Below are 25,925 nucleotides of genomic sequence, written 5' to 3'. Positions count from 1 at the left end.
CTTCGGGAACAGAGAAATCCATGGCTTCAGGGTTGAGTGAGGAGGGGGTAGATTCCTCAGATTGAGGTTCCTCTAGATTAAGGCGCAGTAGTCTCTCCTTCACCCTTTCATCCACAAGGTCACGGATAATCTGGTCCTCATTTCTATGAATCATTTTTATTTCCTCACTTAAGAATGTAATTCTGTCATTCAATTCATCAATAGTCTTTTGAAAATTGTTTTCCTTCTGATGAAAGTTTTCTGTCAATTTTGTTTTCTCCTTTTCCAGACCTAATTTACAAGTATTATATGCCTTATGTATGGGGAATTTCCTCCTGTTCACAAGGTTCCTTGTATGTTCAAGTTCATTCAACACTAGTTCAATGTTCAAAGACTCTTGATCAAATGCATGATCTTCCCCAAGTACCAGAATTGAAACATTCTGACAGAAGTGTTCCAAGTGTTCGATTTTCAACTCTAGCTGCTTCATTTTAGGTCGCAGGTCCACCTGACAGTGCGAGTCAGTTTTGTGTTTGGAGTTGAACTCTTTGAGGAGATTGTTCATCTTTTTTACATAGTGTTCATTAACAGTTTTCTCCAGGAGCAGAGTTTCTGTCAGGGCCAGGTATCCCCCTTTCTTTTTCTTTAATATTTCCACTAGTTTGGGGTTTCTGTCACAACCATCCTGTAGTCTCTGTTTTAATGATAAAATTCATTTTTATTTTAAAGAATTGGTTTGGGTAAACTTAAACTATAATGGATGATGAATTAATAAGAATGTGAAAAGAAAATTGTACAGATTTTCTTTAGTATTTGATAATGTCAAAGATTAAATTTTTTATAATAGGATTATGGGCATAAAAATTTATTAAACATTGTATGCCTTTTGCATTCTTAAGTTGACATTGAAAATCAAAATTTATTACCAGGTAGTTCTGAACACCAGATTTTGTTGTTTGATGAAATATTAACTATTTTTAACTATTTGTCTGAAAACCAAATCATCTGTTTGAAACTTTTAAGTTATTTCATTGGACCCTAAGTGTCAAATTTCAGACCTGCATTCTATTATACTGTTGACGTATGTTTGTCAAATTGAATTGATACTGAATGAGAGAATAAAACTTATAAGAATCAAATGTGTTGCTTATCTTCCAAAAATTTTAGGCTGTTGAGAAAATTTAGTGATCTACAGTATAAAGGTATGATGAATTGATAACAATGTGAAAAGAAAATTGCATGAATTTTCTTTAGCATTTATATCAAAGATTAAATTTTCTTCAATAAAATTATGTGCATAAAAATTTTCTAAATTTCATATGCCTTTGACATTCTTAAGTTGACACTAAAAATCAAGTTTTTTTACCCAATTCTAAACACCAGATTTTATTTTTTAAACCACATTTGACTATTTTAGATGTATATTCATCTGTCGTAAAACTTATCATATGTTTAAAAAATCAAGGTCACTTCAATGGATCCTGGTGAATAGTTGGCAAATTTTAGACAAACATTTTTATTTACTGTTGATTCATGTTGTTTAATTGAAATCAGATGGAAGATTAACTGTTTGATTAAAAATATTAGTAAAAAAATTCCTCAAATTTTTTGGTTATGGAAATTCCTTAAAATGTTATACCTATTGTGATAAAAAAAATAGTTGTTGAGATAAGTATTTACAGTGAGATTTCATCTCTGGATTTATGAAGATATATTTCATAGAATAACATTCCCCTTAAATCGAAAACCGCTAAGTAAACTGGATGACACTAGTACAGATTCTTGATTCATGCTCATCTTTGGCACAGCCTTTAAGTGACCTTTATCTCAATTTCTGCTTCAAAATGACATGGTTTAATCATCTAAAACAAGAGAATAAATTCAAAGTAAAAAAGAAGCCTCTAAATGAAAGATTAAAACTTAAGTTACAATTTTGTTTCTTAGAAAAGATATATCAAATTGTAATATTGCATAATTAAATTCTGGGAATTCTAACCGAAAGATCAGAAATAAACTGTCAATTACATTGTAATTGCATAAACCTTTTAAAATCTTAACTTCAAATTATCTGATGAGCAAACTTTGCATAATTTTTTTTTTCAAGAAACTGCGTCCTTAAGTAAGATTTTTAGAAATTTATCACCACAGAATTGGGCAAGATTGTCAAATATTATAAGGTCATCAGTTGATCTTTATGCATTTGATATCCTGCAGTTGAATGTATCAACTTGGTAAAAAAAAAAACAGTAAAACATCTAAGGATATGACTCCCGAGTGTGTCAGTAATTCAGGACTCAGAATGGGGCTTAGATGGTTATATTTTAAAATTACAATTTTTCACAGTTTTAAAAATCTTCAAAAGTTTAGTGTGCTTTGTTTAGTAATGACAATTTCGTTTGTTCATGAAAATGAAGTATTGTATCAAAAAAAAAAGCTGGAACAAAATTATTAATATGTATATGTGCACTTAAATTATGGAAGCTTATTATGTTTCAAATGTATATAACATTTGAATGAAATTCAAATAGGATCACATGACTGAGTCAGCAAGATGTGAAACCACCTTTGACGTCCGAGGTTAGTGTGTAAGGTACGAGCCAGCCGAGGAGCTCCAAGTGACACGTCACAAAAAAACGTTTGTATGCTTCCAGATCAAATGCATAATTTTTAGGTGATGATGTGTAGAACCAGAAATTCTTTAAACAAAACTTTTATAGAAAAGCAGGTGTTGCATTGATGATCTTAATTTAATTACAATAAAGATATTAATCTGATATTGTTAAAGAAGGTATAATGATTTGAATATATAAATCGCTGGCCATAAAGCACAGATCCTGTAAATTAAAAAATTTTAAAGTGAAATGTGTAAAACATCAAAAACCTGTGCAGTCATTTAAAAATTTAAATAATTGCATGCATTTTGCTAAAAAAAAAAAATAAAAAATGAATTTATCCAAAATAAAATTAATTATAAAGCAGAGAAGCTTAATTGTTAAAATTTTAAAAATTTTTGTAATGTGCCTTTTGCTGTAAAAAATGTATATATTAATTAAAAAGAGATATATTTCACCGTTATAAAAGTTACACTGATGTCTTACATTTTTGAGGGGATGGAGGTGAACATGATGAAGTTACCTGTAGGTTTTATTTCATTTGCATTAACAATGGTGACTAATAAAATATTACATATGCCATAACATTTACTTCAAACTTTAACACTTTAGCAAGTATTTGTACACTGTTCAAATATTGTAAGAGTCAACAAAAGTGATTTTCATAGTATGTGACTTTGCCTGCATCTAAAAATTTAAGGCTTTTATTTGATGACAATTTTTGATCATCCAGGAATTCATTATATGTATCTTTGCATCTAAAAATTTAAGCCTCATATTTGATGACAATTTTTAATTATCCCTGAATAAAATTATCTTTAAAAATCAACAATAAAGTGTATGTTTTACACCAGTGTCTTACCTGTTGTCCTATATGAGCTTGTTTTGTTTTACATCTGTTCCTTTAAAAATGTAAAGTTATTTCCCTGTTCATTATCATAGATTCACAGTCTTATAAGGTTACATTAGATGAATTTGGATCTAGACCAAACACTTGGTGTGTATATGTTTCTCATTAAACCAACATTTGTTAAAAACCTTTAATGTTTTATCTCTGTATTAAATCTTTTTCTTGCTCTAAAACCTATAGACAATGATGGTGTAATAGTCATGGTCATTACTTATATGTGTATAGAATAGAATTTGAGATGAGCTAAAGCAGATTTCGGCAAACAGTCAAATCTCATTATCTGAAACAATGAGATTCATTGATCGAAACCAAAATATCTGAGTATGAAAAAACTGCTATTTAGTGATAATGAATAGTATCAAGCTCAAAAGTCTTTATACAATACAAATTTGGAGCAGAGCAAACACCTCCCAAACAGCAGAGATGGGATCAGGTGCCATGGAGGAGTGAGCTTCCCCTGCCAACCAGTCACACCCTCTGTGTGCTCCTCGTCATGATCTGGAAAAAATGGGAAAACCCATTGACAATTCAATGTGTCAGAGATATCAAGGGTAAAAGAATAAATTGTTGAGACTTTCAAATCAATTCAATGTATCCATGATATTCGAGATAGTGTTCAAGATACCAAATTAACTGTTTATGTTTTTTTAAGTGCTCATAAATATATTACATCAGATTCTTAACTCTTTGTTTTTGCATTTTTATTTATAACAAATGTAACATATTGCTAAAAATAAGAAGTAGAATCAAGCAAGGACAATGCATGTAAATGTGTAGTCATATAATTATGAGTGTTATGAATATTTTATAAACCTTCGCAACTTACAAAGTCAGATAATTTTTTTTTCTGAATAATTTTTTTTTCCTTATGAACATAGCATAAAAATAGACATATAACTTTTATCAAAGGTCCTATTTTTTACAAAAATGTTGTAAAACATTAAATCCACAGATTCAGGGTATAACTAGGAGAAGATGTTAACGTTTCTGGGATTTTGTATCAGAATAACATTTTGAGAGGACTTTGGATGGTGGTTGTTGATGAATATACTAGAAGATGAGGATTCAAAGGATTGACGCCTATTCTGTAGGAAATGGCTGCTATCTGTGATTTCAGGGGTAAAGTTTTCATCAAAATTGTCTTCATCATCACTTTTCTTGTCGTCCAGAACAGCAACTGCATCTTCCTCTACCTCCTGCTTCCTTCCTTTGAAGAAATCTTCGTCGGGATCATCTAATCCACTTTTCAGGAGTCTTCTCCTCACTTCCTCAATTCGACGGTTCACTTCATCCTCACGACTCAGATGTAAGTCAGTTATTTCCATTTCTAGGTCTGCGTTTTTAGCTTCAGCGTCCTTTAATTTCCTTTTCAGTTTCTTGGTTTCGTCTTTCATTGCCTTTTCACTTTCAGAATGGAGGCGGTTTTCCTCTTTGACTTGCATGATGAGTGTGAACAATGATCTGAATTCATCTCGCCTGTCATCGTTGTACAACAAGTCTCTGTTACTCTCAAGTTCATCCAGAACCTTATCAAATTCCACAAAGTTTGTGTCATTGATCTCCTTTGAGTTTTTGCCCCAGACCAGGGCTGTTAGCCTATTGAAGATGTGCATGACTTCAGTTGGTGATAGCTTTTCCTTCATTTTGGGTTTTTGATTTGCAGACACAGGGTTGTGGAGAAACTTTTGGTATCTTGCCTCTAGTTTCTCCACTAAGTGTTTATTGTGAACTTTTTCAATCATCAGTGCTCTCTTCAATGCAAGGAATCCACCATTCTTTTTCTTCATTATTGTCAAAATTTTCTTTGTTCGCAGAGGTCTTTTGTCCAAAAGCTAAAATAAGAAGGAAAAATTTCTGTTTATTATGCTTTATGTACTGATGAAAATGACAAGAGTCTATGTTTAGGACTTTGATTTAAAAAAAGATGTCTTTTGAAGGTACCCAAATCAGTTAAAGACCAAGAGATATAGTTATTAAATATGAAGATTTAAAATAAAAAACAAAGAATGAAATGTTAAGTTCCAGTAAATATACCCCACATATTTTATTTTTAATTTTTAAGTCTCTATGGAAATAAACTTAATTTAATAAAACATATTGCACTGGTTTAGTTTACCGTTTAGATATTTTTTGATCCCAGTAGAATCAGAAGACCTCCAGAGGCTTAATGACTCCTCCTCTCCCTTCCCCCTATCAGTAAGGCTGCCTAGACAGTCTAACACAAAAGTAAGGGTGTCCCCTTACCAGTTAGACTGCCCCTTGCCCCTAACCATAAGACTGTTACCTTAGCCCATACCTTAAGGTTGCCCCTTTTACCAGTAAGAATCCCCCATCCCTAACCATACTTCTGCCCCTCTAACCCTTGACCAGTTAGAGCACCCCCCTTACCAGAAGCTCCTTTCTTTCCTCCAGTGTAATGGTACCACTCTGAGACAGGTGCCTGATCACCTGACTAGACGTCCATCCTATGTTCATGATCTCTCTCATCATGGCATCCACCGCCAGAATCTGCTCTTTCTCCATCGTTAGTTTGTCACCAGTCCTCTTGTCTTACATTTTCCTAAAAGATTATAATCCAGCAATTAGAAAAAAAAAATGGTTTCAATATGGCAGATGTGGGACCCAGGGTTACATATTTCATCTGTTCATTATTCAGTTGTTTAAAACTAAATGCTGGGATTTTAAAACAAGTTTTCTCTCACAGGTTTATGACGTAAATGAGAGTTTGACTCTTTAATCAGGTAATCTGGTAGGTTGTGTTAATATTTAAAACAGCAGTCTTAGTACAAGATTTGGAGAGTGCAGTATATATTTAAGATCAGGGTTATTAAGCATTAATTATATACATTCACAAAACTGTACAGAAAATATGTAAATACCTTGCCTGATGATTTCCTTGGTGTTGAGTAAGTTTATGTGGTGGTTGAATGCTAATTCGATTATAGACCTAGTAATTTTTGGTACCTGGACAATACAAAGGATATAAATCCTATTCTAACCCTTTTACTGGGGTTCATACTTAGATTATCCCCGTATTTGGATAGAACCAATAAGAGATCATTATGCAAATTTAATTAAGAGGTCAGGAGAATTTTGTGTTTGAACATATTAGAACAAGTACATGCTCATTCACGCAAATTTAACCCAAATAAAATGTTTATCTGATCATTAAACTGCTTCATCATCATGATACCTTATTATGGACTGTTTATATATAGTTGTGCTCTAATTTGATTGAGGTTTTGAGAAAAAGAATTGGGAAATACATTGTAATAATGTTTTATTTTAATACCTGATGTAACCTACTTTCAGAAACTTAAAGTGACATCTGATTTCAAAAGAAACACTTCCCTCCTATATTTATAGAGCAGAATAATGCTTTCCAATGAATTCTGCTAATTTTGAAAAGAAAAGATCTTCTCTTGCATTCATAAAATAGTACTAAGGAATTATTATTTATTGAAAAAATCATTTAGTTCAGCTTTTATTAGCTCACCTAATAAAATTTGGGGAGGTTATGTTAATAAATAACCTTTGAGTCATTTCCCAATTAAAGATGTTGGAGCAGTTTCTTTTGAAGACTTCAGTCAAAGATACATACGAAGATACTTTTAGTATGTTTTTTGTACCAGTCAAGGTTTCAGATTATCATTTGGTCAAATGCTGACTGACATTTTTCATACTGATTGTAAGGCCATTATTTACACACTGAAGTGTCCACAGATTTTTCCCATTATTTCCTGATTGTGACAAGGAGCACACAGCGGGTGTGACCAGTCAGCAGGGGATACTCACTCCTCCATCCCACCTCTGATGTTTTGGAGGTCCGTGTTTGCTCCACTCCTATTTTGTAATGTTTTATGGACTTTTGAGCTTGAATACTGGTCCTTACATGTATCTCCACATATTTCATGCTGTAATTTCAGCTAAAGAGTAATCAGATTGATGTTTTTGAAGCAGATTAAGCCTAAAATAAAATATTGTTTGTTTGCAGTTGCCTACCGACCCACTGAAAATGCACCCGACCCAAACTTTTTTTTTTAGCCATTTTGTAATTTTTTTTTTTCTTCAGATTTTTAGGATATTGAAAGTGTTTTATTGTCAATTTTGTCTTTATCAATCAGTAGTTTATACCAAGAGTGGAGCTTATTCATGTATAGTAGGCCTATGAAAAACTTTATTTTATGTTACCTAACAAAAATCTGAAAACATTTTTTTTTTCTTGAAAAATAAAATGAATGCCTACCTACCTACCCAGCCTAAAAATTATAGGTCAGCAACTGCAAACAAAGAATTTTTTAAGCTTGGCCTTAACATTTTTGGAGCAGGTCTCATTTACAAGTAAATGTAAGCAACTATGTTGACAAAACATACATGGATGATACATCTAAGAATGCACACCAGGCTTGCTTTGGATGCTGGATATGACCTACAATTTCTTTCTTATGGTGGCCCATGATCATACATGAGTTTGGATATGAATACATAAAAAGTCAATAATTCAGTATAAATACATTGGTAATCAGAGATTACATAGCTCACCTCAAATTTTTCATGAAAGTAAGGCAAAGTTCTATGCAAAACTAATAGTACAGTAGTATACAACCCTAGATGCAACATTTATGCATTTTGGTCTGATAAGGTTTGTAGTTACCTGAAAATGGACTTATCTAAAAACATTAAACTAGTCACTTATCAAGAAAATGTTAGTCAAATCCAGCATCTGAATCAAGTTAAAGTATGTTTATCCCTTGATGCCTCATCCATGCAAGTTTGCTCCAGATAAGGTCTTATAGTTTCTTGGTAGTGGACCTGAATCAAAAACATAAACTTGATCACTCATATGAGCAGTAATATAATTAAAAATTTTAAAGATGTTTTAAAGTAGTACCTAAAAGTACATACTTTAACTGTATTCATTTTGTTTAAATTCAGTATTAATCTCTCTCTCTCTCTCTCTCTCTCTCTCTCTCTCTCATGGAATTTTCTATGAAAATTGCACCTTGTTTTCTCTATGGCTTAAAGATTTACTGGAGTTAGAAAATGGTACAAAGATTTTAAACTTCAATATCATTTCAAAGAGATAATTAATTAAAAAATATTCACTATGAATATAGATTTTTTGAAAACATAAGATTCATTATAAAGTAAATGACAAATGATAGTTAGGTGAAGTCTGATGATATTTGTAGATCCATGCCTGCTTTACTCATCTGCTCCCTCAGGTTGGCCAGTTCCTGTTTTAACTTATCACTCTCAGACTTGGATTTTTGCACTTGGTCTTTTAATTTCTTTATCTCAGCATTTTGTTTCACAACATCAGTCTTTCCCTTCTTAACTTCAGCTCTTTGAATTGTTAAGTCATTTTTAAGTTTCTGATTTTCTGCAGTCAATTTTTCTTCAATTTTCTTCATCTTTTTGTTTTCTTTTTTCATTGAAGTAATGTTGTCCCTTAATTCTTGAAGTCTCATGTCAATTAAAATCGGCAAAGAGGAGTGGAACTCGGTCACATCGCTCAAACTCAGCATTTTACAACACCTCTCCTTCAACTCCTGAATGATATCCACTACTTTGTCAAGCAGCATACCACTGTGCATGGAATCTAAATGTGTTTTCTGACCATTGTTACCATTCAGAAGTGGTATTAAGTGGTCAGTTATGATGTCTTTAAGTGGTGCATCAAAGCCTGGGCCCACAGCACCACCAGAACTACTGGAACCACATTCCTCCATCATAAGAGGCACCACTGTTTCTGTAATCACTCGGTTAATGTAGTCCCGGTCCTTAATGAGTTCTCCCATTCTCTTGGTTCTTTGCTCAAGTGCATTCTCTATCCTTTTGGTAACTGCAGAGATATATAAAAAGTATTTCATTAGATATTAGTGTTTTGTTATTTAAAAAAGCAGTGTTACAACGCACTTTGAAAAATTATGCACTTTGAAAAAAATTTTCAAAGTGCGTTAAGATTGGGACCAAGCTAACGCACTTTGAAAAAATTAATTTTTTTTTCAAAGTGCGTTGATATTGACCATATTAACGCACTTTGAAAAAAAAATGTGAAGATTAATCAATATTCTAACAAATAATCGGTATGATAAATAACAGATCCTGGTTGGATAACTTTTTTATGATAAAGTCACTTCAGGACCTGAGATATTGACGTTTTAAATATTTGAGGTTTTGATAAAATGAAAGGGAAAAGGGTCTTTAAAAAAAAAGAGTGACGATTGTTTAAGATCATTAATTTGTTTTTTTTATTTAAATTCTAGTTTTTGAAACAAGTAGATGTAAATGTGTAAAGGGGGCACTAACAGTGGACAGCTTTAAGCAACTTAGCATTTATCATAATAAAAAGGGGGCAATTTGATTGTTCAAAACTATGAAAATTCTTTTTCTCTTATACGTTTTACTGTACATAAAAATTCCTAGCTTTCATTTGTTTTGTTTAACTCATTTAATATTGAAAGTTTTCAACGTCATACCAGTAAGATAAATACATAATTATACATGTATAAATGTTTTGAGTGTAACATAGACATCGAGACCGGGCGAACGGCCAGGGGAGGGGGGGAGGGCTAAGTCCACCACTTATTTTGGAAAGATATATATATCGTATAAGCATTGAAAATGCAGCTTACCCTTTTTGGGTTTATAAATTGCCCCCCTCCCCTGTTTGTTACCGACACCTATGTATTGGAAAGATAAAGATTTGGCTGAGGGATCTTATACCCGTCTTCTCGATCCTCTTTTCGGCGGGAATAAAACAATTTACAAGTTTTTTGAAAGATAAATACAAATAAAATCTTTCCATTACTAAAATATGATATTTTTTTTTCAAAGTGTGTTAAGTGTCTCCATGGTAAAACATAATGATGTAGACTTTTAACGCACTTTGAAAAAAAATTTTCAAAGTGCGTAGAGTTGGTCCCAAATTTAACGCACTTTGAAAAAAATTTTCAAAGTGCGTTGATTTTGTCCCAATTTTAATGCACTTTGAAAAATTTTTTCAAAGTAGTTAATTTTTTCAAAGTGCGTTGCCACAAAGCAGCAAAAGCATATTGCTTTCCAAAAATATAGATACTGTATAAGTGGAAATATTAGCGAGAAGCAAATTTAATGATTTCTGCTTAAAAATTGGTATTTTATTTTTAACAAGATGTAATTTTAGCAATTTTAAAAAGCTCATTAAAGAAGCTATTACAAAAAAGCGCAATTAATTTTTGGCGATATTCAATTTTAGGGATCTCATAATACCAAAATTTAATCCTCTCTATAAATTCTGCTTATACGGTACATCTGTTGCCAAAGAGATCGAAAACTAATCAATCCAGCATTTCCTTGGCAGTACAACCTACAAACTTCTCATATTATAGACTTACAATCCTGTACTTGATATTCCTGTTCTAGTTTCTCACTGATCCAAGAGTAATCTATTCTCAGTAGACCTACAAACTTCTTAAAGGCACGGGGTCCTCTTCGAGGTAAAATCTCCAACAGGGTGATCACTTTATCTTGTCGGGTCGTCTGCTTCTAGAAAGATACCCACCAAAAAATTAGTGTTTTGAAGACCATTCAACAAGTGACTGTTAATTTTATGCATAACTAGTGAATTCTAACAATCATATCTCAATCAAATGTGTAATTATACCCCCCGCAAACGAAGTTTGGGGGGGTATATAGGAATCACCTTGTCCGTCTGTCTGTCTGTCTGTCTGTTCTTACGAGAGGTACATTGTGGGGTAAAATTAACGTATTTTCCAGCAGTGTGGGGTTTTTTGGGTACTGTGGGGTTAACCCCATAATGAAGAGGTCTAATTACGTTCAAAATTACTCTATGAGGTCGAAAAACCTAAAATTAGATTTAACCTCACAAAGACTTTGTCCAAATTTTGGACATGTCCTTAGCCCAAAACGCTCAGACATTCAGAAATCTGCTGTTTAGAGGAGTTCGGTAATTGAATCGAGGAGTTCCGAATACCTGAGCATGCGCATATATTTAAAACTAACTGCGCATGCGCAGATTACGGAAGTAGCTGTGTTTGGACACTTTGTATTAGCAGTGAGGAAATTCGGAAACACAAAAAGCAAATGCAGTAAGTCTTACTATTTTGTTGCACCACATTGAAAAAAAGCTTTGTAAATTGTTTGACATGCTTCATACGTACATTATGCAGTTGTAGAATTTATTTAAAGTCAAGGAAAGGACATCTGTAGTCCACATAAACACATACCTATTGAAAACGGGCTTTTGTGAAAAAAATTATAATGAATGCACTGATAGTTCTTTTTTTAATCAGAGGTCTGCAATGAAAATCGACCGATACCCGGGAGTCGGGCTAGTGGTTTTCTGCATGAAGGTCGCCCCGTTGGCCAGTAAAAAAAGATAATATTATTTATACACATGCAATACGTGCAAAGCACACCTGGTACGTATTTTCACTCGTTTTTTGCTATAAAAATCCAAACCATTTAAATTTTCCATATAACATGCTCCAACTGTCAATAAATCTCCATAATTTGATCCGTATTTGAGTACTACTTGGCTTATTTACTTCAAAAAACGATCGTGTTTTTTCTTAATTCGAATTTTCTCTATATCTATGGTAAATACATGCAGATATCTCATAACATAAATACATGTGATTCTTCCGACGGGAGACAAAATCTCTGGATTTTTCACGCCTGTTCCGCCCCTCCCGATTAATTTTTAAATCTTCCGTGTTTAAATTTTTTCAAATTGAATATTTTTGGCTTTAATTTTATCCTGTTTCGTAGTATAATTGCTCTCTCTCTCTCTCTCTCTCTCTCTCTCTCTCTCTTTGAATTCATTCTAGATACGTACCAATTGTTTATCTACTCTTCACACATTTGTTTACATGTACTTGTAATCGTACCTTAATCTATAGAGAGAAAATCAGAATGGAAAAATGGAATTAACAATGTCACTGCAATAAATTTTCACAGCAAGTAGGCTTTGTAGGAATCAACATGGGGTTGTATAATTAGGTTGTGAAATTTAGTGGTATATCAATTTGATAAATGACAATCAATGTTTATAAATGAGTGCAGGACATTTTAATCAGTTGTTAAAATACCCATTATGTCACATTTTTTTCACATTCGCTTGTGTAATTATGTGCCCGATAATAAAATTCACCTATTAAAGAAATTAAACAAATTACCTTTAGATACGTATATAAAATTATATAACTCTGTTTGTGTTAATGGAAAAAATATAATTGTCATGTAAGATCAATTTGTACTTATTTTTCAAGATCGACGATTGAAAATTTAAAAGAATTAAATCACAATTAATAGTTTTTCCATAGCTAAACTTAAAGAAATTCAAGCTTAAAGCTACATTTTGTAATTTACAATATTAATTCATCATTACTTTGAATATTTACAGTGAGAGTATGTGACTTAGCTAATACAGGGCTATCAGTATTTTCACACCTGTTAGATTTTGATTCCGTGTAGAAGCTCTAATTGCAATTTTTGTCAAAACAAATGTTTTGTATAGCATGATTATCTCGTGAATTTCACTATCAGGAGACGATCGATAGGGATTAGTTACGCTCTACTGCACTTGACACCTGTGTTGTGTAGAATGATTTTAAACTGCGTAAATACAAATCTTTGGTCAATTGAATAATTTTTTGTGTGTGTCTGCATGTTAGATAGAAATTCTGACAGCTTTATAAAAATAATATTAAAAATTTACCAGACTCTAAAAGCTTCAGCAAACTAGTTGATCGAGGATTAATTGAAGGGGGGGGGGGGGGGGGTTACACTGCTGATCATTACCTGAACATATGATAGTGAAGTTTTTAAATGGATTTTATTGACACTTACTAAAATAAATTTTCATACTTTTAATTCACCATTAAACTGTCTTTTAATTAAAGCTTGTGTATTTTTTCTTATTAAAAGAATAGATAGTAGTAAGGCACATGTATTTCTTCTTGAATGATACTGTAATTCAATTATCATATATTTGAATGTAACAAAAGAACACTCTGAGTTCCCGAAACTAGTCAAAAATATGTCGGACAATTGTCTTGTAAATATTCAAAATTCACCGGACAGATGTAAAATTTACCTGACATTAATTTTTTGTATGTAAATTTTACATATTATAGGATTGGAAATTGTGTCGATATAATAAATAATATGTGTAAATAAAAAGATGGCAAATGCAGATTTAAAAAAAAATGATTAAAATATTTTCTATAAGGCCTGTGTATGCAGGATTTGACGTCGCCGACGGCGTGTGATGACCAACGCTTAATTCATCGTATAAATTTATTATGTCCTTTCTGACAGATTTTTAAAAATTTTTTTAAAAATAAAATCTGTAAAATGACAACTCTTGGTTGATTGTTTGGAATTAGTGGGAAATATATGTTGTTTTCCAGGCTTTTTTCTTTTGGATTTAGGATTTTGGTATTTTATGTGCCAGGAAAAATATTACGTAAAATATCAAACTCGTTTTAAAAAGCCTGGAAAACGTCCGATATTTCTGACTAGTTAAAATTTATTATATAACCTCCACACAGTTAAAAATATGTACTAATGATATAAAGATATGCAAATTTATCATGAAAATGATGATTTAAGTGAATTTGTTGTCGTTTTACTACATTCAAGTCAGTCCGCTATTTTTAGAAAAGGGGAAAAACGCGCATGTATTTTAAATGCTATCAAATACATATAAAAAATCCAGAAGTTGGTATAATATTATCATGCTAATAGATTAAATTATAGAGAAAATATAATAAATGGTAACAAATTGTCTGTAATCAAGCAGAAATAGCAGGCAACTCTTGCAACCCTGCAAATTCGTCCTTCAAAACGAAAGTAGATTGTCACATTTTTTTACTGTCAGAACTACAGAGTGCATATATTTATCAGAGGGAAAATATTTGTTTGACAGTGTTTTTAAAACTGTTTTTTCCTCCCAGACTTATGGAAATTATTATTTTAATATGTAGCTTTTTATAGTAGACAATTTTACACATTTTATTTAAACAAGATCTGGCGCGCCCCTGACGTTTTTTTCATTCCTTTAGTTTTGCATTTGTTTATTGTCAGGACAATTGAATTAAATGATTTTGTTAAGATTATATGTAAACGTTATACAGTCTGTAAAAAAAAAAAAACCATCAGACATTTTGACCGATAAAATTAAGATTTTACCGGTCCCATTCAAAGTTTACGGGGATCCCTTGTGGACCGGTGCGTTTCGGGAACTCTGAACACTTATGAATGTATGAAGTTTAACTGTTTTGTAGGAACAGAAACATCAGTGGCGTAGCTAGGCTGAAAATGAAGTGCATGCTCCAATTTGCAAGGGTCTGGGGCCGCCCTGAGGCCCCGAGTGGGTCCAGGGCAAAGCCCTGGTGGGGGCCCAGGGGGCGAAGCCCCCATAAGCTCCTGGATTCTGACGATTTAAACACTCATAAAATCATAAAAGAAAGTGAAGAAAATACATATCTTGACAACGTTTTACCATTATAAATAAACCAAAGGAGCAATTATAATTGTAGAGAGACGATTTAAAAAAAAAAAGACTTAATTTTTAAGTAATACAGGACATGCTATCGTAGATTGGCTAGTATAAAAATTTTCGGCGATGTTTTTTATCCGCAAAAATTACGAAAAAAAAAAGAATATTACGTAAGGTAATAAATAAAATTAAAGTGGCTCAGAACAATCTACTTATTAATTCATCTTATAAAATAAATATTTTTGTAAATTCAACCCTAAAACTTAATTTCATTTGAGAAAATGAAATGCTCAATTTTTATACCCCACGCAACTAGTTGCGGGAGGTATAATGTTTTTGACCCGTCCGTCAGTCAGTCAGTCAGTCAGTCAGTCCTCTTTTTTTGTCAGCGCAACTCCTTATAAACCGCTGCACAGAATTTCGTCAAACTTTGCAGATATTTAGGACACAATGTGTAGATGTGCATATTACCAGGAAATTCCGATTCCATTATTTTTTCGGAGAATTTCCGCACTTTTTAACTTAGGCATTTGGCCATACCTTGAATATAGAGATGAACAGTTTGTCAGCGCAACTCCTCATAAACCGCTGCACAGAATTTCGTCAAACTTTGCAGATATTTAGGACACAATGTGTAGATGTGCATATTACCAGGAAATTCCGATTCCATTATTTTTTCCGGGAATTTCCGCACTTTTTAACTTAGGCATTTGGCCATACCTTGAATATAGAGATGAACAGTTTGTCAGCGCAACTCCTCATAAACCGCTGCATAGAATTTCGTCAAACTTTGCAGGTATTTAGGACACAATGTGTAGATTTGCATATTACCAGGAAATTCTGATTCCATTATTTTTTTCAGGAATTTCCGCACTTTTTAACTTAGGCATTTAGCCATACCTTTTATATAGAGATGAACAGTTTGTCAGCGCAACTCCTCATAAACCGCTGCACAGAATTTCATCAAACTTTGCAGGTATTTAGGACACAATATGTAGATGTGCATATTACCAGGAAATTCCGATTCCATTATTTTTTCCGGGACTTTCCGCACTTTTTAACTTAGGCATTTGGCCATACCTTTTATATAGAGATGAACAGTTTGTCAGCGCAACTCTTCATAAACCGCTGCACAGAATTTCGTCAAACTTTGCAGATATTTAGGACACAATATGTAGATGTGCATATTACCAGGAAATTTGGATTCCATTATTTTTTCCGGGACTTTCCGCACTTTTTAACTTAGGCATTTGGCCATACCTTTTATATAGAGATGAACAGTTTGTCAGCGCAACTCCTCATAAACCGCTGCACAGAATTTCGTCAAACTTTGCAGATATTTAGGACACAATATGTAGATGTGCATATTACCAGGAAATTTGGATTCCATTATTTTTTCCGGGACTTTCCACACTAAATACTTAGGTTTTTGGCCATACCTTGAATACAGAGATGAACAGTTTGTCAGTGCAACTCCTCATAAACTGCTGCACAGAATTTCGTTAGACTTTGCAGATATTTAGGACACAATATGTAGATGTGCATATTACCAGGAAATTCCGATTTCTTTATTTTTCCAGGACTTTTCGCACTAAAAACTTAGGTTTTTGGCCATACCTTTTACATAGAGATGAAAAGTTTGTCAGTGCAACTCTTCATAAACCGCTGCACAGAATTTCGCTAAACTTTGCAGATATTTAGGACACAATATGTAGATGTGCATATTACCAGGAAATTCGGATTCCTTTATTTTTTCCGGGACTTCCCGCACTAAAAACTTAGGTTTTTGGCCATACCTTTTATATAGAGATGAACAGTTTGTCAGCGCAACTCCTCATAAACCACTAAACAGAATTTCGTTAAACTTTGCAGATATTTAGGACACAATATGTAGATGTGCATATTACCAGGAAATTCCGATTCCTTTATTTTTCCGGGAATTTTCACACTTTCCAACTTAGACTTTTTGGCCATATTTTGAATATACAGATGAACAGTTTGTCAGCACCACTCCTCTTAAACTGTTGTACACAGTTTCGTCAACGTATGCAGATATTTAGGACATATTCCATCATTTTATCCCAAAGAGTTTTGCCTATTATTCAAGAAAATTTCTCAACCACCCCCCAACCACTTCAAATTAATGTTTGGATTTGTATAATGCCAAGAAATTTTGATTCCATTATTTATCTAGAAACTTCATTCCACATTTAAATGTCCTCATATGGAAGACATTTTGATGTGAAGATTTTTTTGCAATTATTGCCCTTTTTGATCTATACTATGTATTTAAAGTGCACTAGCTGTGCCTTTCATTATGTGTTTTACCGTCAAGTTTTGGGGGAGCGTGGGGTATGTGAGCTAGCTCACTTTTTCTTTCATTTACGGTAGCTGCCATAATGGTTTTCGAACTTACAGTGTCAGTGACTTTATTTTTTTTTTTAAGTAGTAAAACTACGCAAGTGTACATGTAAAGAAAATTAGAAGAAACATAACTTTTGATACTACAGTTATAATTTAATTTGTACATGACTGAGAAAAAGTCAAGTCATAGAGTCTCATTATCTTTTTTTTCAAAATGATGTGCATGCTCGAGCATACAAGCATACATGGTAGCTACGCCACTGAACATGCACAAAACCTTAAAAATTTGGAATTCTTTAATTTGATATTTTTTAAATAAGCATGGATTAATATATATATACACACATACAAAGGTTTTGTGAAATTGACATGTTTAATTAAATCAACTGTAGTGGTTATTGCTGTTTATTTATTGACCGACTGGCTACTTCTTTGGCAAACTGGAATAAGAGGCCACCTGTCTAGTTTCTGGACTTCCCAAAGCTTAAAACAAGTTTGACTGTACTTTTTCACCTTTTACCAATATAAGAAAGTAGTTCACAGTACATGACAACTATGCTATAAATAAATTTCGATGAATTTTAATTAGTAACTCGGAATTTTTGTGTGTGTTATAAATAAACATTTGCTTCTGTATTCCTTTGTAGAGTTCAGATACCACTGAAAGTGAACATCAGTGGAACTTTGATGATCTAGGCCACTCTATTGTTGCAACCAGCAGGCGTCGGACATTCATAAAGTTGAAAGAACAAACCTATGACTTGAACACACAATTTGTGATCTGAATATAGTTCACAAATTTAAGGAAAGCAACTATTAAAGACATCCAGATCGGTGGTTAGTACATGTTATAAGTGCCCATAAAATCAAGACAACAATATTATTTTACAATAAATTAAAACATAACCTGTAAAAAAATTCAACATTATCATTTAGAAATATATTTTACTGTTGTTTTTTTTTTGACAGGTATACATGAAGTATGAGTTAAAGACTTTTCAGAGAAACAAGCACAATCCCGATTCATTTTTGCCATTGCCTTCTCCAAACGGCGACATTCAGGACCTGACTTACTTTTCAGAAAAAGAAGATGAATCGATTTTTGAAAGTTAATCTAAAAAGATAACATTTACATGGGTCGTGGATTTGAATAACATTTTCTTGATGGGCAACTAGTTTCAAGTATTTGGATGTCTATTCTCAAGTTACTGCAAACCTTAAATTAACTTCTTGATTATTAGTTAAATGTGAGACCGTGTTAACTTGAAGTAATCATTTTTTTGAATTGAGCTATGTAATCTCTGATTACTTATGTTTATGAGTAGTGTTCAGCTTTAAGACAAAAGGATCTTTTGTGAACATTGCATTCGGCATAGCGAATTTCTATACATTAACAGTCATAGTTTTCGTCTTTTTTAATTAGCGATCTCATTTTAAATGTGAGAAATAATTATTAAACTGAAATGTACATTTATGTTGTTTGATTTTAATTTTTTGAAAATTATAAATCAATTGCATGTTGGTTTTTTTTTCATTTTATTTTAGGGGATGGGAGTGGGGGTGCAGCTCTAAGTTTGAGTATATTTTCCAAAAGGATGTACATCGTTATTTTTGTTTTAAGATCAATTTTAAAATGCAAAATGATGAGATATTAGACTACACTTTTTTTCTTAAAACTTCATTTTAATTAATATATTTTGTTTAAAATAAGTAGCAATAACATGCAAGTTTTAGAGTTATTTGACAACTCACTATATACTTGGTTTTTTTTTTTTACATCTATGAAGATTGTCTCAAATTTTGAGGGTTTTTTTTCTGTGTTCTACATTTATTGACATGTTTCTTATCTGTGTTCAGCTTGTCGAGTAACTGAAAAGTTTGATTAAATTTTTTTTTAAAAATCAGGATCATCTCTTTTATTTATTATTATTAATTTACAATGAAATTATGTATGCTTTTGATGCATAATGTACACTTCAAATTCATGCACCAGCAGATTCAAAGGAAAAATTATCATTAGAAATAAGCAGTAAAGATAAAGAGATTATCCAATTTAAAATAGTTTGAAAAATATTTAAAACAAATTTTCGAGTATGTTATCAAAATAGGAAAAAGTATTATGAGTATTGTTTGGTATTTTTAATAGTAAAAAAAAAAAAGATATGACGTACTGGCAATCGCATCATCTCACTCAGGGTCTTTCCGTCAGAGTTTGGAAAAACAACCTCGAATGTATTAACATCACCTGATGTTAAAGGTTTTGCTTTTCTTGTTTTTTTTCAAATATAGGATAGAGGAATTAAGAAGTCCCTTTTATAGTGTATTTTATGTAATATCATAGCACTGAATAAAGTTAAACTCCATATTCCACAGATAAAAGGTCTTCATGCATTTATTTCGAAGATCATGAAAGGGGGGGGGGGTTGTTGCCATGGAGTCTAACTAATACATTCGAGGTCGTTTGTCAGCTAGTCAGAAAGGCTCGAGAAGTTTCGATTGAACATAGTGGGGGTACTTGTTCTTTTATTACCAGTCCCTGGTAGAGTTTTTTGATATTAGAACATACTTGGGGTTTTCAAACACTTAAATTCATATGGTTACTGGTATCTGTTACATGAGAACACAGCGGGGTTGTTTGTTTAACACTCTGAGGTTACTAAGATGTCTGATATTTTCTATCAGAACATATTGTGGTTCTTGTCTAACACTTTGTGGGGTTAATGTTATCTTTTATCTACAGTCAATTCTCGAATTATCGCCACTCGATTCATCGCCATTTTCGCAATACCGCCATGATTTCCCAAGAACGTTTTTCCTGCTATATAAAATTCTCTTTATAACGCCAAATTCGCATACCGCCATCCGCCACCCTGTTTTCACAACAAACGTCCATTTTTAAGTGTCAATTATCTCGATAAACCGCCACAGGTGTGTGTGGTCAGTGAAGCGCGGCTAATTGGTTGACACTATCCCTGTTGTAAAGCTTGCAAAGGCAGGCAAGGTAATGCAATTAAGTAATTAAACAAGGACTAAATAAACAATAATTTTAACATGAATTGTTATAATAATTTTGTTTTCTGTTTAATAAAATTCATTTAGTCAGTTTTGCCACGAAAGCGGTCGTTGTTAAAGTACGTCAATAACTATATTATTTAGATGATCCCTGCCTTAAAAAATGCCGCAAAGTTTGCTGAAAAATTATTATACGGTATAAATTGTGAATGTTTAATTAACAATGTTGCCATAAACAATACATTTTTCCAAGAATTCATTTTACTTACTATCGGCAATATATCACGACGATCGACCAAGCATGTTTTTTTTTTTTCAATAGCAGAACTGCAGATTTGATTGCACACCCATGTACTTGTCTTTATTTCATAACTGCACATATTGTTTTAGCGAAATTGTACATTAAAAAAAATTACTTGAAGTATTTTCAATCAGAAATGTTTTATATACATGTAATAATAAGAATAGAATCGCTAAATGGTATTTCTAAGAACGGTAACTCTACTTCTTGTTTTCAAGAAGATGGGAAATTCAATTCATCGCCAAATTCGTTATACCGCCATGATTTCTGAATTACAAAAGGTGGCGGTTTATCGAGAATTAACTGTATATAAGAACATAATGGGGTTGTTACACGTTATGGGGTTAGTGTTGTCTATTATCTTTATGAGAGTACATAGTGGGGTTGTTGTCCTAACACTTTATGGGGTTAGTGTTGCCTACTATCTTTATGAGAGTACATAGTGGGGTTGCTATCCAAACACTTTATGGGGTTAATGTTGTCTGTTATCTTTATGAGAGTACATTGTGGGGTTGCTGTCCAAACACTTTATGGGGTTAGTGTTGTCTGTTATCTTTATAAGAGTACTTAGTGGGGTTGTTGTCCTAACACTTTATGGGGTTAGTGTTGTCTATTATCTTTATGAGAGTACATAGTGGGGTTGCTGTCCAAACACTTTATGGGGTTAGTGTTGTCTATTATCTTTATGAGAGTACATAGTGGGGTTGCTGTCCAAACACTTTATGGGGTTAGTGTTGTCTATTATCTTTATGAGAGTACATAGTGGGGTTGCTGTCCAAACACTTTATGGGGTTAGTGTTGTCTATTATCTTTATAACAGTACATAGTGGGGTTGCTGACCAAACACTTTATGGGGTTAGCGTTGTCTATTATCTTTATAACAGTACATAGTGGGATTGCTGACCAAACACTTTATGGGGTTAGTGTTGTCTATTATCTTTATGAGAGTACATAGTGGGGTTGCTGTCCAAACACTTTATGGGGTTAGTGTTGTTTATTATCTTTATGAGAGTACATAGTGGGGTTGCTGTCCAAACACTTTATGGGGTTAATGTTGTCTATTATCTTTATGAGAGTACATAGTGGGGTTGCTGTCCAAACGCTTAATGGGGTTAGTGTTGTGTATTATCTTTTTAAGAGTACATACTGGGGTTGTTTGTCTTATAATTTATGGGGTTAGTGTTGTCTGTTATATCTATATAGCATAGTGGGGTTGTTTGTTTAACACTTCTGGGATATTCTTGTCTATCATCTTCATGTGAAAACATGATGTGTTAATTTACTTTGATGCAATAGTTATCCTCAAATAAAAACATTTTTTTTGCATTGTTACTGCTATGCAGTTGTTGAAAAATGTTATTGCTATATCCGTTCTAAGTTCTTCTGATAAACAGTAACAATTTTAAGTACTTATAATTAGTTGCCTGTGAAGTTGACTTGATATTAAATAATTAATTTTTAACCCCACAAACATAGATCTTTAACCCCACAAACATAGATCTTTAACCCCACAAATATAGACCTTTAACCCCACAATATACCATTTGTTTGAATTCCTAATGAAACCTCTCAAGTCACCACTCTACTATTAATAACCCCACAAAGCAAAATGATAACCCCGCACCTTCCGTAAAATGCACAATGTACCTCTCAACTGTATAGCTGTCCGTCTGTCCGTCTAGCTGTCTGTCCGTCTGTCTGTGCAATCGTGTCCGGTCCATATCTTTCTTACAGAGGGACATTAGAATCTACTACTCCACACTAAGATTGCTCATAACCTAAGGGTGTGTCATGACCTTGACCCAAGGTCATTTGGGGAAGTTCAAGGTCACTGGAAGAAAAATTTCATAATTCGTGTCCGGTCCATATCTTTCTTATGGATAAACTTGGTAGGTTCTCATTTCACACAAAGATTGCCCATGACCCAAGGGTGTGTCATGACCTTGACCCAAGGTCATTTGGGGAAGTTCGAGGTCACTGGGAGAAAAATTTCAAAATTCATATTTGACACATATCTTTTATGGATAAACTTGGTAGGTTCTCATTTCACACAAAGATTGCCCATGACCCAAGGGTGTGTCATGACCTTGACCCAAGGTCATTTGGGGAAGTTCAAGGTCACTGGAAGAAAAATTTCATAATTCGTGTCCGGTCTATATCTTTCTTATGGATAAAGTTGGTAGGTTTTTCTTTCACATAAAGATTGCCCATGACCCAAGGGTGTGTCATGACCTTGACCCAAGGTCATTTGGAGAAGTTCAAGGTCACTGGTAGAATAATTTAATAATTCGTGTCCGGTCCATATCTTTCTTAAGGATAAACTTGGTAGGTTTTCATTTCACACAAAGATTGCCCATGACCCAAGGGTGTGTCATGACCTTGACCCAAGGTCATGTGGGGAAGTTCAAGGTCACTGGAAGAAAAATTTCATAATTCGTGTCCGGTCCATATCTTTCTTATTGATAAACTTGGTAGGTTCTTATTTCACTCAAAGATTGCCTATGACCCAAGGGTGTGTCATGACCTTGACCAAAGGTCATTTGGGGAAGTTCAAGGTCACTGGAAGAAAAATTTTATAATTCGTGTGTGATATATATCTTTATTATGCAAAAACTTACTTCTGAAAAACCCAGCGGGGGGTATTTTGTCCCGATTGGACAGTTCTAGTTGTGAATTCCTTGCAAAATCTCTTTTATATATTGTAAAATTATAAGACAATTTTTTTATTGAAACCATAACTCACATCCACCCTGTCTTTCTGGTCCTCAGTAATTATCCCTGAACAGACCAGTTGTGACAGGAAGGTCAAGGTGGGGTCAAGGTCTTCTAGGAAGCAGTTCAGGCAGTTCTTCAAGGTCGCTTTCTCTCTGGGGTCCATTTCTGGCAGCAGCATTGGGGCTGCTTGTTCTTTTTATTCAGTTTAGCAGATAATTAATCAATGTCTTGAAAAAAAAATAAGATTATGTTTATATTGATCTCTGTGACAAAATATATTTGCACTTCTCTGTACAAATTAAAATTTTATCCAGCATCATCTCACATGTTTAAAGGTAATACATTGTATGGCTCTGAATGCTGCACACAATCTCAGAACCTGACTTTTACAACTCAAGAGGTAGGAACAATTCAATACATTACATAAAAAACTAAGTCATTTTATTGGATGTAAAGTTATCATGTAGGTATTATATGTTGGATGATTTATGCACCAAAATGTATGGTTAAAAAAATTCATGCAGCTTTATGTAGCTCTCTGAATTGGTTCTGAAAGCCTGACAATAGATGCAGAAATTTTTAAGTAGTTGAAGCTTTGTTTCTCTTCTCTTGATTCATAAAAAGTACTATTGACCATTTTTTGTATGAAAATAAACAAATGCATTTTAAGAGCAATGCAGACATATACAAAAGGGTTCTTTTTGTTTTATTTGAATTCAACATTGTAAATGTATAGATACATTTGTGTTTTACAAATCTAACTGCTTTTTGCATTTCTATTTGAATATTTTGAAGTAGGAAGATTAATTTTTTTTTAATTTTAATTGTTTCACATAAATATATTGTTAATGTTGACTCCTTACCTTTGCAGCCGTTGTTCATCTCTGTTTGTTTTTGACCAATGTATTAAAGTCAAGTGTAAGGTTCTCCAAGGGTAAAACAAGTTAGAAATGTAAATCTTGAGAGCACAAACAAACAGAAAGAAATACAAATTCTTCTGACACTTTCATTATTTCAAATTTCTGTACTATTTTTTAAGATAAAGTGACTACTTCCTGCTTTATTACTGGGGTATATTTTTAATCTTTGTATTTATGTAGACATGACGAATTACTCCAATTAGACCTCCCATGCCATACCCCTGTTCTGCATATGTACTTCTATGGATTGAATCCAGCAGATTTAACACTTTGGTTAGACTTTTAAAGTTCTGAATCTATGTTAATCAGATTATCAGCTCAGAGAAGTAGACTGATACAATAGCCAATGGTAATTTAATAGCCATGTGATGTCAAAAACATTAATTAGGCACGTGTGTAGATAAATATCGATTTTCTTTTATTAAAAAAAAAAATGAATGTCTTGGCTCTATAATGTTACTGTACTCTTCCCTGTATCTGGTTGTGTTGACATTGACAACAAAGTTCAACCAAAAATTAGCATCCTGCTTCAGCTTCATTTAATTTTTCATGCACAATAAAATAATTTTTAAAAATATATTTAACTAAAATGAAACTCATTCTTGAGTAAGTGGAAATTCCATCATGATTATGGTGTATTTCATTGCCATAGCAACTGAAATGATAATTTTATAATAATTTTGAGAAACTACACGATATCTGCTTTCAGAATATATTTACATTGGTATATACTGAAATTACAAGAAATACTTTTTAAAAAATGCATTGAATTCTTAATATCAATTTGTCTAGAAATGCTTAAAATCTTTGCCAATTGGAAGGGGTTAAAAGAGATTTAGGGACAAAATGTGTTTAAGGTCTGTCTCCTTGTCTGTTTGTTTGTCTGCAAAAACTTGACCTTGACCATAACTTGTGTATCATTGGTGCTGGGTCTTTATGATTTTACATATTCCTTATGTCAGATTAAACCTTTTTACGGATTCAAAAATTTCGAACTCAAGACCTTGAATTCTGAGGGTCACTCACTGTTGAAAAAAAACTTGAGCTTTAATCATGAGCATTCTACATGGGAACATAAAAGTATTTCACAAATTTGAAGGTACTTCATGACTTGGCATTCAGTAAGTGTGGAATTTTTATAGTAGTATACTGTAAACCAATTATTATACGCGTCATTTTTTATTCGCGACTGACCGCTAGCGAACTAATCCGCGACGATTAATTTCCGCGAACAAGTGGTCACATTTTTTATTTCATAAAGTATTTTTTGCTTCAAATTAAAGTTTTATATCCGCCCATAAACTAGGTAAAATGTTGCCGTGAGTACTGCTTATGCAGTTTTCAAGACATTCTGCGCATTGCGGCCATTTAAAATCTTATATCCGCCCCCTAAAGTGGGTAAAATGTTACCATGAATATACTTCTTACACATTATTCACGACGCTCAAATGAAATCGGGAAAAAAATCTAGGAGATTAAAGTTGATTTAAAACTCTCAATTGTAAAAGTGCCTCATACTAATTAAGTAATCGACGCTTTCTAAGATCTACATAGCCAAAGCGCAATTATTAAAAATGGTTGGAAAAGAGCAGGACTGGACCAT

General features: G+C 33.0%; 3 protein-coding genes and 1 long non-coding RNA gene across 4 annotated transcripts in view; 2 read left to right on the top strand and 2 right to left on the bottom strand.

Annotated features, from left to right (window-relative positions):
- Positions 1–25,925, top strand: part of LOC134239164 (uncharacterized) — a 164,465-nt gene that overhangs the window by 61,868 nt on the left and 76,672 nt on the right. The window lies entirely within an intron of this gene.
- Positions 4,355–6,454, bottom strand: LOC134239155 (uncharacterized). The gene is made up of 3 exons (XM_062721318.1): positions 6,381–6,454; positions 5,890–6,061; positions 4,355–5,333 (listed from the first exon to the last, which is right to left on the bottom strand). Exons 2-3 carry the CDS (start codon positions 6,022–6,024, stop codon positions 4,467–4,469), a joined length of 1,002 nt encoding a protein of 333 aa, XP_062577302.1. The 5' UTR covers positions 6,025–6,061; positions 6,381–6,454; the 3' UTR covers positions 4,355–4,466.
- LOC134239133 (uncharacterized) lies at positions 8,646–23,593 on the bottom strand. The gene is made up of 3 exons (XM_062721298.1): positions 23,431–23,593; positions 10,881–11,031; positions 8,646–9,346 (listed from the first exon to the last, which is right to left on the bottom strand). The coding sequence occupies exons 1-3, from the start codon at positions 23,578–23,580 to the stop codon at positions 8,667–8,669; spliced, it is 981 nt and encodes a 326-aa protein (XP_062577282.1). The 5' UTR covers positions 23,581–23,593; the 3' UTR covers positions 8,646–8,666.
- LOC134239134 (uncharacterized) lies at positions 11,160–19,239 on the top strand. The gene is made up of 3 exons (XR_009986148.1): positions 11,160–11,927; positions 18,022–18,211; positions 18,344–19,239. It is a non-coding gene; the product is annotated as an uncharacterized LOC134239134 (long non-coding RNA).

This window comes from Saccostrea cucullata, unplaced genomic scaffold (genome assembly GCF_032062105.1).
Source record: "Saccostrea cucullata isolate Sc308-1 unplaced genomic scaffold, CSIRO_AGI_Scuc_v1 ctg457, whole genome shotgun sequence".
Classification (NCBI taxonomy): domain Eukaryota; kingdom Metazoa; phylum Mollusca; class Bivalvia; order Ostreida; family Ostreidae; genus Saccostrea; species Saccostrea cuccullata.
This window is presented reverse-complemented; position numbering and strand designations above follow the sequence as displayed.